The following is a 16850-nucleotide window of genomic DNA, read 5'->3' on the forward strand; positions in this document are numbered from 1 at the left end:
CTCGGCAAATGATGGTCCTCCTGGGCCACATGGCCTCGACAGTCCATGTGCTTCCTATGGCACGACTCCACCTCAGGACACCTCAATGGACTCTAGCCAACCAATGGTCACAGACCACGGATCCTCTTTCTCATCCCATCTCTGTGACATCGTCTCTTCAGCAATCTCTTCAATGGTGGTTGAACTCCTCAAATCTTTCCAGGGGTCTACTCTTTCATCTACCCCCTCACTCCATGATCATAACCACAGATGCCTCCCCCTATGCATGGGGAGCTCACATGGGAGATCTTCGCACCCAGGGACTCTGGACCCCTCAGGAGAGTCAACATCACATCAATTTCCTGGAACTCAGGGCCATGTTCTATGCTCTCAAGGCCTTCCAGCACCTTCTCTATCCTCAGGTTCTTCTCCTGTGCACAGACAACCAAGTCGCCATGTACTACATAAACAAGCAAGGCGGCACCGGATCTCCCCTCCTCTGTCAGGAGGCCATCCGCATCTGGACCTGGGCCACGGCCCGCAGTCTCTTCCTCAAGGCCGTCTATATCCAGGGCGAACAGAACTCCCTGGCCGACAACCTCAGCCACATCCTTCAACCTCACGAATGGACCTTGGATCCTCCCACACTCCACTCCATCTTTGCTCTTTGGGGCACTCCTCAGGTGGACCTCTTTGCAGCTCCTCACAACCATCAGCTGCCCCAGTTCTGCTCCAGACTCTACTCGCCTCATCGTCTGACCCCGGATGCATTCCTGCTCGACTGGACGGATCGGTTCCTCTATGCCTTTCCTCCACTGCCTCTAATGTTGCGGACGCTATTCAAACTCCGCAGGGACAGAACCACCATGATTCTCATCACTCCTCGGTGGCCTCGCCAACACTGGTTCTCCCTCCTGCTCCAGCTCAGCTCCAGGGAGCCCATTCCTCTTCCTGTGTTTCCTACTCTACTTACGCAGCAGCATCAGTCTCTACTACATCCCAATCTGTCATCGCTCCACCTGACAGCTTGGTTTCTCTCGGGCTGACCTCTCCAGAGAATCTGTCTCAGCCTGTCCGTCGCATTTTGGATGCCTCCAGGAAACCAGCCACCCTCCAATGTTACCATCAGAAGTGGACCAGGTTCTCCTCTTGGTGTCTCCTGCATCACCACGACCCCACCTCGTTGGCGGTGGAAACTGTACTGGACTATTTGCTCTCTCTGTCCGACGCTGGCCTCAAGTCTACCTCAATCAGAGTCCACCTCAGTGCCATCATTGCGTTTCATGAGCCTATCCTCGGAAAGCCGCTTACAGCTCATCCCCTGGTTTCCCGGTTCATGAGAGGCCTCTTCAATGTCAAACCACCTCTGAAGCCTCCTCCAGTCGTCTGGGACCTGAATGTGGTTTTATCAGCCCTCATGAAACCTCCGTTTGAGCCTCTTGCCACTACTTCACTCAAATTTCTGACGTGGAAGGTGCTTTTCCTCATTGCCATCACCTCTGCCAGGAGGGTTAGTGAGCTGCATGCACTGGTTGCCGACCCACCTTTTACTATTTTTCACCATGACAAGGTGGTTCTGCGTACCCACCCTAAATTCCTTCCCAAGGTGGTCTCGGACTTCCACCTCAACCAGTCCATTGTATTGCCTGTCTTTTTCCCTAAACCCCATGCTCATCCTGGGGAACAGGCGCTACACACGCTAGACTGTAAGCGGGCCCTTGCATACTACCTGGACCGTACCAGGGCTCACCGCTCTTCACCTCAACTCTTTTTGTCCTTTGACCCCAACCGTCTGGGGCACCCTGTTTCTAAACGGTCGCTTTCTAACTGGCTTGCTGCCTGCATATCTGTTATGGTCAGGCCGGTCTCTCACTGGAAGGTGCTGTCACGGCCCACAGGGTCAGAGCTATGGCTGCTTCTGTGGCTTTCCTCTGTTCCACGCCCATCGAGGAAATCTGCAAGGCTGCCACTTGGTCCTCAGTTCACACGTTCATTACTCACTATTGTCTGGATGCCTTCTCCAGACGGGATGGACACTTCGGCCAATCTGTGTTACAAAATTTATTTTCCTAATGGCCAACCATCCCTCCTCCCTCTCTGTTAGCTTAGAGGTCACCCATGCGTTAAGAATATGCTGCCTGCTTGTCCTGGGATAAAGCACAGTTACTTACCATAACAGGTGTTATCCAGGGACAGCAGGCAGATATTCTTACGTCCCACCCTCCTCCCCGGGTTGGCTTCTTAGGTGGCTTATCCTAACTGAGGACCACGCTCTCCTCCGTCAGGCGGGAAGGCACTCGCGCATGCGCGGTGCGGCCACCTAGAACTTTCTAGTTAAAAAGGTCCGTACCGGGGCTCCGTCGGTGACGTCACCCATGCGTTAAGAATATCTGCCTGCTGTCCCTGGATAACACCTGTTACGGTAAGTAACTGTGCTTAGTGGCTGATGATGTTAAGTCCTTCTCAGATGTCTCTAAGATTTGTGAGATATTTAAGGGTTCTCGGTCTGAAGATTTTACTTTTTGTTGTTGGTTTTGTTCTTTGTCAGGCAAAAAATAAACCCGTGAGAATGGTGGTAATGATTCTTCAGGTATCTCCAAAGTTTCCACTAGATATCTCTTAAGCATATATCTGGGTGTTACCAGATCAAGTCTTGGAAAATGAATTAACCTTAAATTGTTACTACGTGAATTGTTCTCAAGCATTTCAATCTTCTTCCTTAGGTTAATATTATCTTTAACTAGAGTCTCTTGCAATTGTTTCGATGTTATAATTTCCTTTTCTATTTTCTGAATGGATGAGTTAGAGGTGTTCATTTCTTTTCTTAAGTCCTTCAATTCTTTATTATGTTCCTTAATTTTCCCTTCAATTTGTTGAAAAGTAGGAGTTATATTTTTAACAAAACCAGCCATTAAGTCCCAAATGGAATCTAAAGTCACTTCAGCAGGTTTAATCAATACAATTGGAGTTCAGTGTTCTCCCCAGAAATTTTTTTCAGCCGGGTGGCATGAAAACGTTGCCGGGTGGGGTGGGATGGGGAAATTTGGTGGTTAGAATAGGGTCATTAAATCCAGTGGCGTACCTAGTATATATGACAGCCAGTGCTAATCATTTTTAACAACCCTCTCCTCTATATAAAAAAGTTATTTTTTAGTAATAATCCATGAGTCACACAACAAGGGTACACCTAGGACAAGGCAGCATCTTAAACACTGCAGTGAGCACTAGAACACCAACACACACACTGTAAAACTAAACAAACCAGATTGATCCTGTACAGTCGATGCTAACAGAAAACTATGTCCTTTTCATACACACAGAACACAGATACACCCTTGCCCAATATGGAATAATCACAAACTAAAAATAAAAATATGTAGACAAAAATTAAACTGAACCACCAAGAAACCAGAATCTGCCACCACAGAAACAGTGACACTTGTCCCCTAATACTGTGCAAAATATAAAGACAGTAAATGTAAATTTGAAAAAACTGATACATAACAATCACCACTTTACAAATTAACAAATAAAAATAAAACATAAATTGAAGATAAGAATATACCATTTTATTGGGCTAATCAATTTTTCAATTAACTTTCAGAGGCCACAGCCTCCTTCTTCAGGTCAATATAGTATACTGCTGTTACATTATACTGTCCTGACCTGAGAAAGGGGGTTTTGGTCTCTAAAAGTTAGTAAAAAATGTATTAAAATAAGTCCAGTAAAAAGATTACCTTATTTTCTGTTTCTAAAAGTTTTATCAATACAACTACAATATTATTTTATTCTAAAGCAACAAAAAATATTTTTTCTATCTTTTGTCATTTCTGCTTTAATCATCTTGTCTTCACTCTCTTCTTTCTAGCCAGCATCTGTCCTCTCTCTGTCTTCCATGCAGCATCAGCCCTTTCCATTCACTGTCTGCCCTCTCCCTGTTCCATATGGTATCTTCCCTCTTTCTATGATCCTTCCATAAACTGTCTATCCTGTGCCCCGTCTCTCCTTTGTACATGATTGATTTCAGCTCTGCCAGCTCTCCATTTTTCTCTCTCTGTCACCACCTCCTCTGGCATCTCTCTTCTCCTTTCTTTCCTTCCCACCCCACGGGCTGGCATCTCTGTCTCCTTCCCTTCCCTGATTCCCAGGCATCTCTCTCCTTTTCTTCCATCTCTCCCTCCCCCTCCATGCCCTGGCATTTCCTTTCATTCCTTCCTTTCCCACCCTCCTCCATCTTCCTTCTCCCTTTCTTTCTCCCTCCAGTTGTGTGCAGCAATTCTCTCTACCCTCTGCTCCCTTTCCTCCTTCTGTCACCCCATCCCCGGTCATGAACTTCTTTGGGCAGCAGCAGCAAAAGTGTTTACAATTTGCTGCAGTTGCCGGCTTCGGGCCTTCTCTGTTGGATTCTACCTTCATGGAAACAGGAATTAGGCAGGACTCAGCAGAGAGGAAGGCCTGAAGCTGGCAACAGCAGCAAATTGTAAACACTGCCCAAAAAAGTTAATGACGCTAGGCCTTGGAGCAACCAGAGCAGCCCACTTCTCCCCCCCACCCCACTGACCCTCCTATCTCTCCCTTCCATGCGAACCCCACCGTGAGATGACCGACAAACCTCCCTCCAGGAGCATTGGCAGCTGCAGCAATCTAAACAGTTATAGCTATAATACCAAGAAAATTGCTTCATTAATAAAAAATAATAGCAAATTTTAAGAAAAATGGAGCTTTGTAATCAGTGACTTTGAGGGACCCCAGGAAGGGCTTTCAAATTTTTTTAAAAAATTATTTTCTGATCAAGTACAATCAAATTCATGGGGAAAACTTCAATTCAGTTTTTCCAACTTTAGATTTTTCTGAACAGCCTTTGAAAGCAGACATGGAAGATTGGCTCAGCCTTCTGGACAGGACAATGTGATGGTGACACTTCTCACTCACTGTTTGTCCTTTTGTGGGAGGAAGGCCCAGCTGTGAAAAGAAGGAGCAGGAAAAAGGGAGTGGGGGGCTCTGAAAATGACAATGAAGAAAATGCAAATTCTGTAGTGACAGTAAAGGAGAGGTAAAAGACTGCTCAGTTTGGCTCTTCTGAGCTGCCAAAAAAAATAAAAAACAACCCCAGCTGAAATAACTACCAAGAAAACAGCAGTATTAACAAGGGGGCTTGCAAGAATTTCCATTAAGATAGCAATTCGTTAGTGCACTTTTTAAACGAATTATTTATAGTAGAACAGCCACTCTGCTCATACTTTTATTTTGAAATTCAGCTGGTTATAAGTAATAAAAACCCCATATACACCCCCAACAACCCCACGGGACCTGATACCTTCTCACTCTGGCCACTTTCTACCCCCACTCTCGCGCTTCCCGTGTACCTGCGTTGTAGAAGTGATTGAGCACGCCTCCCGCAGGCACTGCAGCGCCACCGCTGGGCTCGCCTCATTGATTACATAAGGCCACCATCATCCTCCTGCTGCTACTGCCTGCGCCAGTAAAGTGCTGGCTGTGGTAACCACAGCCAATGGCCCATCACTGCACTACTTCATAAAAACTAAGGAGTGATGTAGAGAAGTGCTGCCGGGTCCTGCCTTCGCGGAAACAGAAAGTAGGCAGGACCCAGCAGCAAGAGCAACAAATTGTAAGTTTCCCGCCTTAGCCCGTAGCGAACTCATGCTCCAGGGCTCTGACGTGTGTGCCGGTTTCCCTTCTCTTCCCCCTCCCCGCCCGGGACATAACTTCCGGTTTCGGAGGGAAGAGAAGGGAAGCCGGCACGCACATGTTAAGAGCCCTGAAGCAAGCGTTCGCTACGGGCTAAGGCGGGAGACAGGTTAGTGAAGCATTTGCTCTTCTTGCTGCCGGGTCCTGCCTACTTTCTGTTTCCGCGAAGGCAGGACCCGGCAGCATTTTCCCCAATAGAGCCCTGGAGCATAAGCTCGCTACGGGCTGAAATCTCCAAGCCGTTTGTTTTTTTTTTATGTTCAGCAGCGGCGGCAGCAGCAGATGATAGCCGGGCGCTTGTCTAAATTAGCTGGGCGGACCGCCCAGCTAAAAGGCCCTAGGGAGAACACTGGGAGTTTGTGTGAATGTGAAGTGCTCACCGTTCTGAAGATTTCCTTCGGGGCTTGTCTTCTGTCCTTCCCTCTCATATTGAGATGTTACTGCCCCAGATATCTCCATGGGGACCCTTGCAGTGTGAGCCCCAGCCTCCAAGCTTTCCTGAAGATCCTTCCTTGCCTCTGGAGAGGAGAAAACCTCAGAATCCGGGGTTTCCCCACCCCTGGGAGAGCTGGTAATCTGAGGCTGTGGGGGCATTGCCCTAACTTCGGGGCTTAGAGTAGTGTCGGGCCCAGGAGTGTCCACCGTGGGTTCGCCTCCCTGTGTCCTCAGCAGGCCGCCGTCCGATGTTGCAGTGACCTCCTGCATATGCCGCAGAAGATCTTGGATATTACTAAGACCGGGGGCTCCAGGACGCCGCGAGGCAGAAGCGGCACTCTGGCCCCGTCTCTTAGGCATCGCGGTAAGCAAAGTACCGCTAGAATTATTCAAAACCGACACTGTTCTGGGACGAGCAACTCAGCGCGTCCTGCTCTCAGTCGCCATCTTGGATCTCTCCTGAGAACCCTCTTTAAAGTAATCCAGACACCCGAGTCAAGCTCATAGCATTGCTGTGTACTCCCAGACAAAGAGAACTGGGTTAGGATTCAGCTCCTTGAGTAGGCTCACCACTCAGGATTTTGTAGACCTCAATCAGATTTCCCTTCAGCCAACTCTTTTCCAAGCTGAACAGTCCTAACCTCTTTAGCCTCATAAAGAGAGGAGTTCCATCCCTTTTATCATTTTAGTCACTCTTTGAACCTTTTCTAATTCTGCTATATCTTTTTTTGAGATACAGTGACCAGAATTGAACGCAATATTCAGGTTTGAGGTCACGCCAAGGAGCAATCTCATCTTGATTTATCCCTTGTAAACATTTTATCTGGTATCGGGTACCTGAGCCTCAAAATTTTTTAAGCATTTTCAATACATTTTGTGGTAAGTGAAATGTATTTCCATTTATATCCCACTTTAAACCAAAGTGGGTTACAGTAAAAACACACAATATAAAACAAACTCATACAAATATACCAGCCATCTTAACATTATGAGCCCTCAAACATTTATCCTCCTGTTTAAATTTCTGATGCAATAGATTGTCATTCTGGACAGATTGCTAACATACACATGCTGGCCGGCTGTGCACCCCCCCCCCCTAAGGCTGCACCCGCCCCCCCTTTGGTATACTACTGAAGACGTGGCAGCGGCTCCTCTCATGATCCCCACCTGCGTCGGAAGTGCGTCGGGGATCTTACTATGCAGTCCTCAGTTTCCCACTGCAGTATTTTAGTGAGCGACATGAGAAAAATTATGAGCGACGCCAATGAAAATAGCGAGCGATCGCTCATGCGCTCAGCTTAGAGGGAACATTGCACTGGACTATGAACAGGTTCACACTCATATCTTCCGGAATCCATTATGGGTTTATACGCTTCCTCCTTTTTTTTCTGCATTTGGTATTGTTCCAATACTTCTGCTAAAAAGGGCGTACATTTGTTACAAGTTTTTTTTTCTATTCCAATGTATATATCGCTCTCCCTTCAGAGCGTTACTGGTTTTCTACCTGTTATATTGCTATGAAGTTTACCTGAGAACAGACACAAGAGATAAGAGTGCACATCTGAATCTTTGCTCAGTAGTCATGTACAGGGATCTGTAGACCAACCCTGGTTCAACTCCAACTTCAGTTCTATTAACGGTTTCAAGTCCCTACCGTGCTGATGAGTTATGTTTACCTAGTAAGGTCAGCTTTGTTCCTGACTTTCTGTTCTTCTGTGTGGTTCCCCTCATGGCTAAGGCCGGGAGCATGTAAACTCTCTCTACCAGCTGCCCAATTCGAAATGGCCTAGTGGTGACTACGCTAATATCCAAGGGAGTTCCAATCAAAATCTCTCTCAGTTCTCTGACAATGCTACCATCCACATCCTGTGTTGTTAGTTTTGTAGCTTGCTGCAACCACTTCTTCTACCAAGTTACACTTACTTCTTTTACTTGGGCACTCTGCGCTGTCTGCAGTAGTTGCTATGTGCTCCCTCTTCAAGTTTAAGTTTCAAGTTTATTTCAAAATTTGATTTAATCGCAAAACCTTAATCCAATGCGATTTAAAAATAACAATAAAATCAGAGTAAATAAAAACACATTAATTGCACCAGACAATAATACAACTTTTGACCAACCAAACACAACAGGGAAAAAGGAGAAAAATAATGATTAAATACAATTTGTAAACAAAATAAAAAGGGCATGGGTAAAGAAACAATAGGATGGGAACAGGTTACCCGCTCAATTTTCACTTAACAGCATTATTAGTCCACTAAAGAGTATCCTGATTATATAGAGTTTGAATAACTCAGTTAAAGGTGTCCTTAAAAAGCCAGCTTTTCAGAAGACCTTTGAACTTACTAAGCAATTTTTCTTCCCTTATATTAATTGGGAGCGAATTCCAAACTTGAGGAGCCCTGACAGAGAAGATCGTGTCCCTCCTTGAATAGCTATGTCTGTGCATTTATTTGCATCTTACTTTTATTTTCATTCCACCCACAACAGTACGTCTGGTTTCCTCCACTCACACGTTTTCAATTGGAAATAGAGTTTCCAGAAGAATGTGCTTTCCATCATTTCTCTGGCTTCTGTTGCTACAATGCAAAAAGATTGAGAAACTTATTGTGTACAAATAAAATTCCTTTATATCAGGTAGAACAGTTAAGGATGACAAAAATATAGCAATTCTAAAAGTTTTTGAAGACCTCCTTATTTGTAGAAGTTTTTTTTTAAATGGATGAGGAATATTGATTTTTAGGTGATTGTAGAATGATTAATTATTTGTTTTAATGTGAAGAATGTTTAATGTTTTATGTTGGTTTTTAATATGTACGAGTATGTTTGCTATGGTCCCTGCTTAGGTTTTAAGCGGGCTATAAGTATTTGTAAATAAATAAATAAATATACTGGCTGACAGTGTGTGACTTTGGCCTCTTATTTGATCTTTCTCAAAACAAAATTGTTTGGGAAAATTAGAAAGCTTAGTTTAAACAGAGCTGCATTATTCTTAAGGACAAACAGTAAGTTGAAAATGGCATATTTACAAGAACACTCCCCAGTTTAATAGTGCTCTTTTCATATATTCCTCCTACCAGATTGCTGTACAAAGCTGTACATAATATAAACACATATTCTTGTCTCTAGTTAGCCACATTGCAGTTAATGACCATATGGTCATTACAGTATAAGATGTACTGTCTGTTATATTTATATTCCTCAAGCATATTGTTCCTTCAACTTCACAGTATGTTAAACTATTTCAAAGGGAAAAAATACCTTTCCCTCTTGTTTCCGGTTGTCCTATCAAGTGTAACCTTGGACCCTTGTAGAGCAATTAGACCAGCCTCTATCCCCTCCTTCCTAATGAGGTTTCTTGCATTTCAGAGTCTATAACCCTTTAGTCTTCCCTAATGGGACATCATTATTCTGAAAGAAACAATGTAAATGTAAATGAATATTCTCATTAACGAGTCACAGAGAAACCTTTAGCGGGAGCACTGTGGTAATTCTGCTTGTTATTTCTTTGGTATTCCATACAGGATTTTTTTTTATAATTCATTATTAGTATTCTCAATTACTTGTTCTTTAATTTTGCATGTGTTTCATAATCCAATGTTCAACTTGTTCAACCATGTCCTTGTTTTATTCTCTAGGAGCTACCTGTGAAACGTTCGAGGTCTTTGTCCCCAAAGAGCACTTTTCGAGAGTCGGAGGAGCAAAGGAAGCTTAAAATAGCTGAAAGGAAGAATGAGCACTTAGAGAAGACAGTACAATTAAAGGTGAACATTACAAAATCTTTAGAACTGTAGTATAACCTTGTATGAACATAGCATCCAGTAACAAAGTAAAACATATAGTTTTTAAAATACATTTTTGATGTATACTGCCAGCTGAACTGAAGTATGAGAATTTTTTTTAGAAAATAAATTAAATCATGGATCATAAGTCTTTCTTATAAAAAAAAAAAAATTTAAATAAAGAACTTGCTGTACAACAAGTATAATTTTCCTGAGGCATTTCCTATAATGAATATCCTTGTCTTTACGTTGCATAGTATAATTTGATGCTAAATTATCTTACAAATTATTTTATGTAGTTATGAGCCCCTTTTACAAAGCCTTAGTAGTGAGTCTTTGTGTGGCAAATGCAGCACAGGCTATAAGAACTGAATGGGCTGCGTTGCATTTACTGCGTAGGAATCGCTAACATGGCTTTGTAAAAGGGGCCCTAAGAGGGCAACAAATAACATAAATTTGAGCATCAGCTAAAAATATTCTGAGGCCCTTAATACAGTGCATTAAGCAAGTTATTTATTCATTTAGATTTATTTACTGCTTTTTTGAAGAATTTCACTTAAGGCAGTATACAGCAAGAATATGCTGAACATAGGCAATAGAAAATTACAGCAGTAAACATGTTTAGCTAACAATACACATTATGGCAAAGTATGCCACATACAATGTCAACAGAATACATGTTTAAAACATCTTAATAGACAACAAAAGGTATAAGCAAAGGTATAAGCAAAAGGTATAAGCAAAAGGTGAGCATATAAGGCCCTCTTTTATCAAGCCGTGTTAGGTTTTTAAAAATCATGCGTCACTCCAGTAAAAGCTCCGACACTTATAGGAATTCTAAGAGCGTTGGAGCTTTTACCGCAGCGGCTGGCGATAAAAACCCTAATGTGGCTTGATAAAAGGGGGCCTTAGGTAAATAACACAGAGTAACACAAGTTAGAAGTAATGGTGATTAAGGGAAAATTTCATACGAAATCAGAAAAAATACAGGAAAATGAATTCAGCTGGAGTAGAAATGAATAAGCAAGTCCTACTACAGTAGGGGTGCACAATAGGTCGATTGCGATCGACCGGTAGCTCGCCAAGGCAAATTGAGTCGATCATCCAGGACTCCCTTTGCCTTGGCGATCTATCGGGCCGTTCAATCTTCCTCTCCACGACGTCAATTCTGCCGTCGGAGAGGAAGTTCGGGCCAGCCAATTGCTGCCTGGCTGGGCGGAACTTCCTCTCCGACGGCAGAATTGACGTCGGGGAGAGGAAGATTGATCGGCCCGAAGCAAAGAGAGCATGGGGCGTCGGCGTCGGCTTTGGGGTGTGTTTGTGGCCATTAGTGGCGTTTGGGTCCTGTTCCCCGATGGCAGTGGCAGTGGCTTGGGGAAGGGCAGGGAGAAAGAAAGAAAGGGGGCAGGCAGGGAGATAGAAGGAAAGAAGAGAAACAGGTAAAAAAGAAAGGGGGCATGAAGAGAGAAAGAAAGAAAGGTCAGGGAGAGAGGAAGAAAAAGTTGGGGGAGGGAATGAGGTGTGGAGGAGAGGAAGCATACAGGCTGAAAGAAGGATTGGATGCACAGTCAGAAGAAGAAAGTGCAACCAGAGACTCATGAAATCACCAGACAAGGTAGGAAAAATGATTTTGTTTTAAATTTAGTGATCAAAATGTGTCTGAATTTATATCTGCTGTCTATATTTTACAATATGGTCCCCTTTTACTAAACCGCAATAGTGTTTTTTAGCGCAGGGGGCCTATGAGCATCGAGAGCCGTGCTGGGCATTCAGCGCAGCTCCCTGCGCTAAAAAATGCTATTATGGTTTAGTAAAAAGGGAGGGGGTGGGTATTTGTTTATTTTTGTATGGTTGTTACTGAGGTGACAGTGCATAGAGTCATCTGCTTTGACCTCTTTGAAAAAACCCCGGAATAGGAATGATAATTAACAATTCTATGCGTACATTGTGCGTTGTGTTTTTTTTAAATTTTATTGTTGGTAGATCATTTTGACTTGGTCATTTTAAAAGTAGCTCGCGAGTCAAAAAAGTGTGGGCACCCCTGTACTATGTGCAGCTGGTTCTTGTGTTTGTGATTAGATAGTTGCCTCCATTAAATGTGTGAAATAAGAGCCAAGTTCTTACCTGCTTCCTGAAGTAAAGATAGTCTATGCCAGCGGTCTCAAACACGCGGCCCACAGGCCGCATGTGGCTCTCCAGGTTTTATTTGCGGCCCGCGGTCTGGGGGCATCATTCTCTTCCTTTTGGAGCAGCAGCCGGCGTTCGTTCAAAGCCGCGGGTTGGTGGCTCCTTGCGCTATCCACTCCTGCATCGGAAGCCTCTCTGATGTCACAACATCAGATAGTCTTCAGACGCAGGCACGGATCTCGCAAGGAGCCGCCACCCGCGGCTTTGAACGAACAAGCTGGCCAGACATGCTGCTGCTCCAGTGGCATACCAAGGGGGGGGGGGGGGCAGTCCACTGTTCTCCCTAGAGTACGGCTCGCGGCTCGTCTAGAGCAGTGAAGCCCAACCTGCTTCCCTTCCCTTCTCACTGCAGCCATCGGGGATCAGGCCGGCATCGTGTTCTTTGATCTCCCTGCTTCTCTTCCCTGCGGGGCTGACCATCTCTCGTGGCCCGATGCCAATTCTGACGTCGAGAGGACGTTCTGGCTAGCCAATCGCTGCCTGGCTGCCCGGAACATCCTTTCTGACGTTAGAATTGACTTCGGGCAGCGAGAGTTGGTCGGCCCCATGCAGAAGAGAAGCAGGGAGATCTCGGCCTGTTCCCGATAGCGGCAGCGGCAGCAGCCTATTCCGCGGAGGCGGTGGCATGGGGGAGGGCAGGAAGGAAAGAAGAAAGAAAGAAAGAAGGTGGGGTGGGGACAGGGGGCCAGAAAAAAAAGCAAAAAATGGGGCACGGAGGAAGGAAGGAAGAAAGAAAGAAGGAGGGGGGACAGGGAACCAGAAACAAAGCAAAAAATGGGGCACGGAATCAGAGAAAGACAGACATAGAGAAAGAAAGAAAAAGTTGGGGGAGGGAATGAGGTCTGGAGGAGAGGAAGCATACAGGAGGCTGAAAGAAGGGAAGAAGTATTGGATGCACAGTCAGAAGAATAAAGTGCAACCAGAGACTGATGAAATTACCAAACAAAGGTAGGAAAATTATTTTATTTTCAATTTAGTGATTGAAATGTGCCAGTTTTGAGAAAGAAAAGATATTGAACTTTAAATGTGAGTGCTGCAGAAAAAAATAGAGTATTTGGAGGGCCGCAGAAAAAATAGTCAATGTCTTATTAAAGAAATGACAATTTTGCATGAGGTAAAACTCTTTATAGTTTATATATCTTTCCTTTTAACTGTTAAAGGAAAGTTTTATAAACTATAAAGAGTTTTACCTCATGCAAAATTGTCATTTCTTTAATAAGACATTGACTATTTTTTCTGCGGCCCTCCACGTACCTACAAATCCAAAATGTGGCCCCGCAAAGGGTTTGAGTTTGAGACCACTGGTCTATGCAAAGCCTTTCTGAGAGTGCTTTCCAGAGTGTGGGGCTACAGTTAAGGCAGAAATAAACATATGCTCCTACCATACAAGTGTGGTAACTTCTAACATGGTAGCATGATATTTCAAGCTAATTTGCTTGCTAACTGCATTCTATGTAAAGGGTCAGAGAATGGGAGTGAGGGGTTTCAGGGCAGAGAATGGGAGTGAACTGCACCCTGAAATTAGTGCATGGAATTTACTGCACGGTAGGTGTCATCAAAGGATGGATACATAGTAGAGGCAACAGCTTGATCCTAGGAAAGAAATAAGAATGGCTGCCACAACTATGATATCTTCTGATGGCCAAAGGAGTGATACTGAAGGCAGCACTTTAAGAAAATTTTTGTCTAGTCTTCCTGTTAACCCTTGATACAGGCTTCACGCTAAAAATTGGGCCGTGTTGGGTCACATCACTTAGTCTTCTTTGTCCCTTTTTATTCAGGCGGTTTATGCTGTTTTGTTTGTTTGTTTTGATTAGTTTACACTTTTGTGATCCCTTTCATTTTGGCCTTGGACTTTTGCTAATAAGGGATGGCCTTTAAGAACTGGGACAACATTTTAAGTTATAGTGAAGAAAGACTTCCTAATCTTCTTCCCGAAGAGTCAAATTTAGAAGATGAAGATACGGATGAAATATAGGGTCTGAGTTTGGCTGAGGGAGGAGGAGTGATGACTCTTGAGTGCTGGTCACGGAGGTGTTCGATGGTCTGGTTTGTTTTATTTGGTTTATTGATATCTGTTATTGAGGCATCTTGTATGACTTATGGAATTTTATATTTTGATGTATGTGTGGGTTTGGCCAGTTTTGGCTTGAAATTGAAATTCGTCGTTGATGCGACGCATATGTTATATGTAATTTGATTTGATATGTAAGTATGTAATTTGTTATAGTGTGTCTCTGAAGTGTTTTGAACGATAAATGTAAATCTTTTATTTTGTATGTAATATGTAACTTGCCCTGGATAAAGGCGGGTGAGAAATAAACAAAATGGCAAGAATTGATTGCCCTGAAGAAAAATATTAGAAGCAAATTACATTAAACAACGTTATTACATTATTCTAAGATACAACGTATTCTTAGAGGTTTAAGAAAAATGAAAGAACCACAAATGTATATAGATGATAAAATATTTTTCTAGTGCAATAGGTGTGTCATTCTGGACAGTAGGGTATTCTCTTTATAAATGGTGCTCTATTTAAAATAAATGCACATTAGATTTGATGATCCTATTAATTGAAACATCAAAAGAGAAAATACATAATGTTAAGAAAGAAGTTGAAATTAAAACAACTGACCTACAGAAACAAGATAACAAAAGTTATTTTGGACTTAGACAAAAGATTAGCGGAGTTCAAAAAAGATACAGCATATCCTCGAATATAAATGGAGATTTTTGGGCCAAAAAATGTCCCAAAAATGGGAGTCTCTGTTTATATTCAAGTTAACCCTATAAACTGAGGTAACATTTTCCCCCAAAAAGGAGGAAAAAAGGTTGACTCGAATATAAACCGGTAGTTTATATTCAAATACCAGTACAGGGCAGACCTCTCCTCCTTGAAACTTGAACTTAGGTCTCTAGTGGTCCAGCGGTGAGGCGGGACAGGAGTGATCCCTTTACGCTCCTTCCTGGCAGTCTCTAGTGAAAATATGACTGCTGCGAGATCCCACGGTGGCAAACTTTGCAAGACTCGCTCTCTCATGAAGTTTTCCATGGGATCTCGTGGCAGTCATTTCTTCACCATGGAGACTGCTGGGCAGGAGTACAAAGGGATCGCTGCTGCTGGTGAGGTGGGGCAGGAGAAATCCCTTTGCGTTCATGCCCCGGCAGTCTCACGAAGTTTGCCGAGGGATCTCGCAGCAGTCATTTTTTCACTACAGAGACTGCCAGGCAGGAGTGTAAAGGGATTGCTCCTGCCCCACCTCACTGCTGGACCACTGGGGTCTTAAGGTAAACTTTCAAGGGGAAGGGGAGGTGTGGGCTAGTTGCACAAAGTTGGAGGGAGGGATTGACAACAGCTCCGGTTCCCCGCTCTACTGGACCAGCAGGGCAGTACTGGAGGCCCAAGGTGGTTCCAGGAAGGGGGGAGGATTGGCAGTCTGCACCATTGGGCTACCAGGGCAGTACTGCAGGCCCTGTAGCGGAGCCGGTACCCGTGGTTCAAGCAGGTCCGGCTCACGCTTACATTAGCGCTGCTCTGGCGTGCTTCCCTTGAAGGAAGGAAGTCCTGCTGTACAACATTCACCTTCTAGGCAGGAAATAAAAAAAACACAAAGAGTCACTTTTACTGATCCTGCAATATCCCCTTTATTCAGCCCCAGCCAGCACAAGTCCCCAATCAACTTATAAAGGAAAGCACCCTTTCGTAAGCAGTCCAAAAACATACACAATGGGTTAATAAACCCCAAACTTCCCAGCCCTGCCACTTAGCTGACTTCCATCAAGATGTCTTCAGGCAGACTGGGAGTTTCCAAACAGTCCATAGGTTCCTCTGTTGCTGGCTGGCTGGCAGAAAGGTCAGTGTCTGGCTCCTGCATTTCAAAGTCCTGGGACTCAGGAGCACAACCGGCTCAGGCTGGCCCAGGATAGACTGACTTTCTTCTTCCCAAAGCAGCTTCTAAAGTGCTCAGGTGAATACGCCCTGCCCTTTGAGGGGGAGGAGTTACCTGTACAATCTGCCTAGCTTTCTTTGGGACTTTAATTATTCCTCTCAGCTGGGAGTAACCAGAGGGAGGGAGATTCCTCTGGGGCTGTTGTGGGCTGTTCTGCTCACACTCCTCTCCTCCCTCGAGATCAGTAAAATCTACATTTAAGGGAAAGACAGCCTTCTTCTTATCCCTGGTCACAATCCTATCCCCGTGGTTAGCTCTCTAGATTACTGGGCAGGGTTTTACTAAAACCTGTCCTGGCAAAGGCTGAGCTACAGGGATAGGATTGTGACAGCCCGCAGTGGGAAGGGGGGCCTTTCTGGGAAGGAGAGCAGATTGGCTGCTGCAGAGCCAGCAGATAGGACACCAGGGCAGGGAGGAGGGGTCTGCCCTGTACTGGTACTTGAATATAAACTATCGGTTTATATTCAAGTCAACCTTTTTTTCCTCCTTTTTAGGGGAAAAATGTTACCTCAGTTTATAGTTGGATTGGTTTGTATTCGAGTATATATGGTACTAAAAGAGATGAGGCAGATTATAAAAAAGGCAATATTTACCTTTGGGCTTAACCAAAAATCTTGGTAAAAAAAAAAAAATAGGCAGCTTAGTACGAATAGACGAAAGATAGGTAAACAATGCGGAAAACGAACGGGAAGAGAAAGTAGAGATATAATTGTATGAAATGATGCTGAGAAAATTGCACAGATAGCACTCTTTAATTTAGAAAAGACCATAAATGAATCACTCCTGATTCAGACGATCTCTTTATTTTTCC

The 16850-nt window shown here is 44.1% G+C and overlaps 1 protein-coding gene across 5 annotated transcripts in view; it reads left to right on the top strand.

The window, feature by feature from the left end:
• Positions 1-16850, top strand: part of CNTLN (centlein) — a 557312-nt gene that overhangs the window by 215814 nt on the left and 324648 nt on the right. For all 5 annotated transcript variants that reach the window (XM_033920529.1, XM_033920556.1, XM_033920539.1 and 2 more), the window contains one exon: positions 9759-9884. In XM_033920529.1, the coding sequence (XP_033776420.1) occupies positions 9759-9884 (126 nt within the window). The remainder of the gene's footprint in view (positions 1-9758; positions 9885-16850) is intronic.

Source organism: Geotrypetes seraphini, chromosome 1 (genome assembly GCF_902459505.1).
Source record: "Geotrypetes seraphini chromosome 1, aGeoSer1.1, whole genome shotgun sequence".
Lineage (NCBI taxonomy): Eukaryota > Metazoa > Chordata > Amphibia > Gymnophiona > Dermophiidae > Geotrypetes > Geotrypetes seraphini.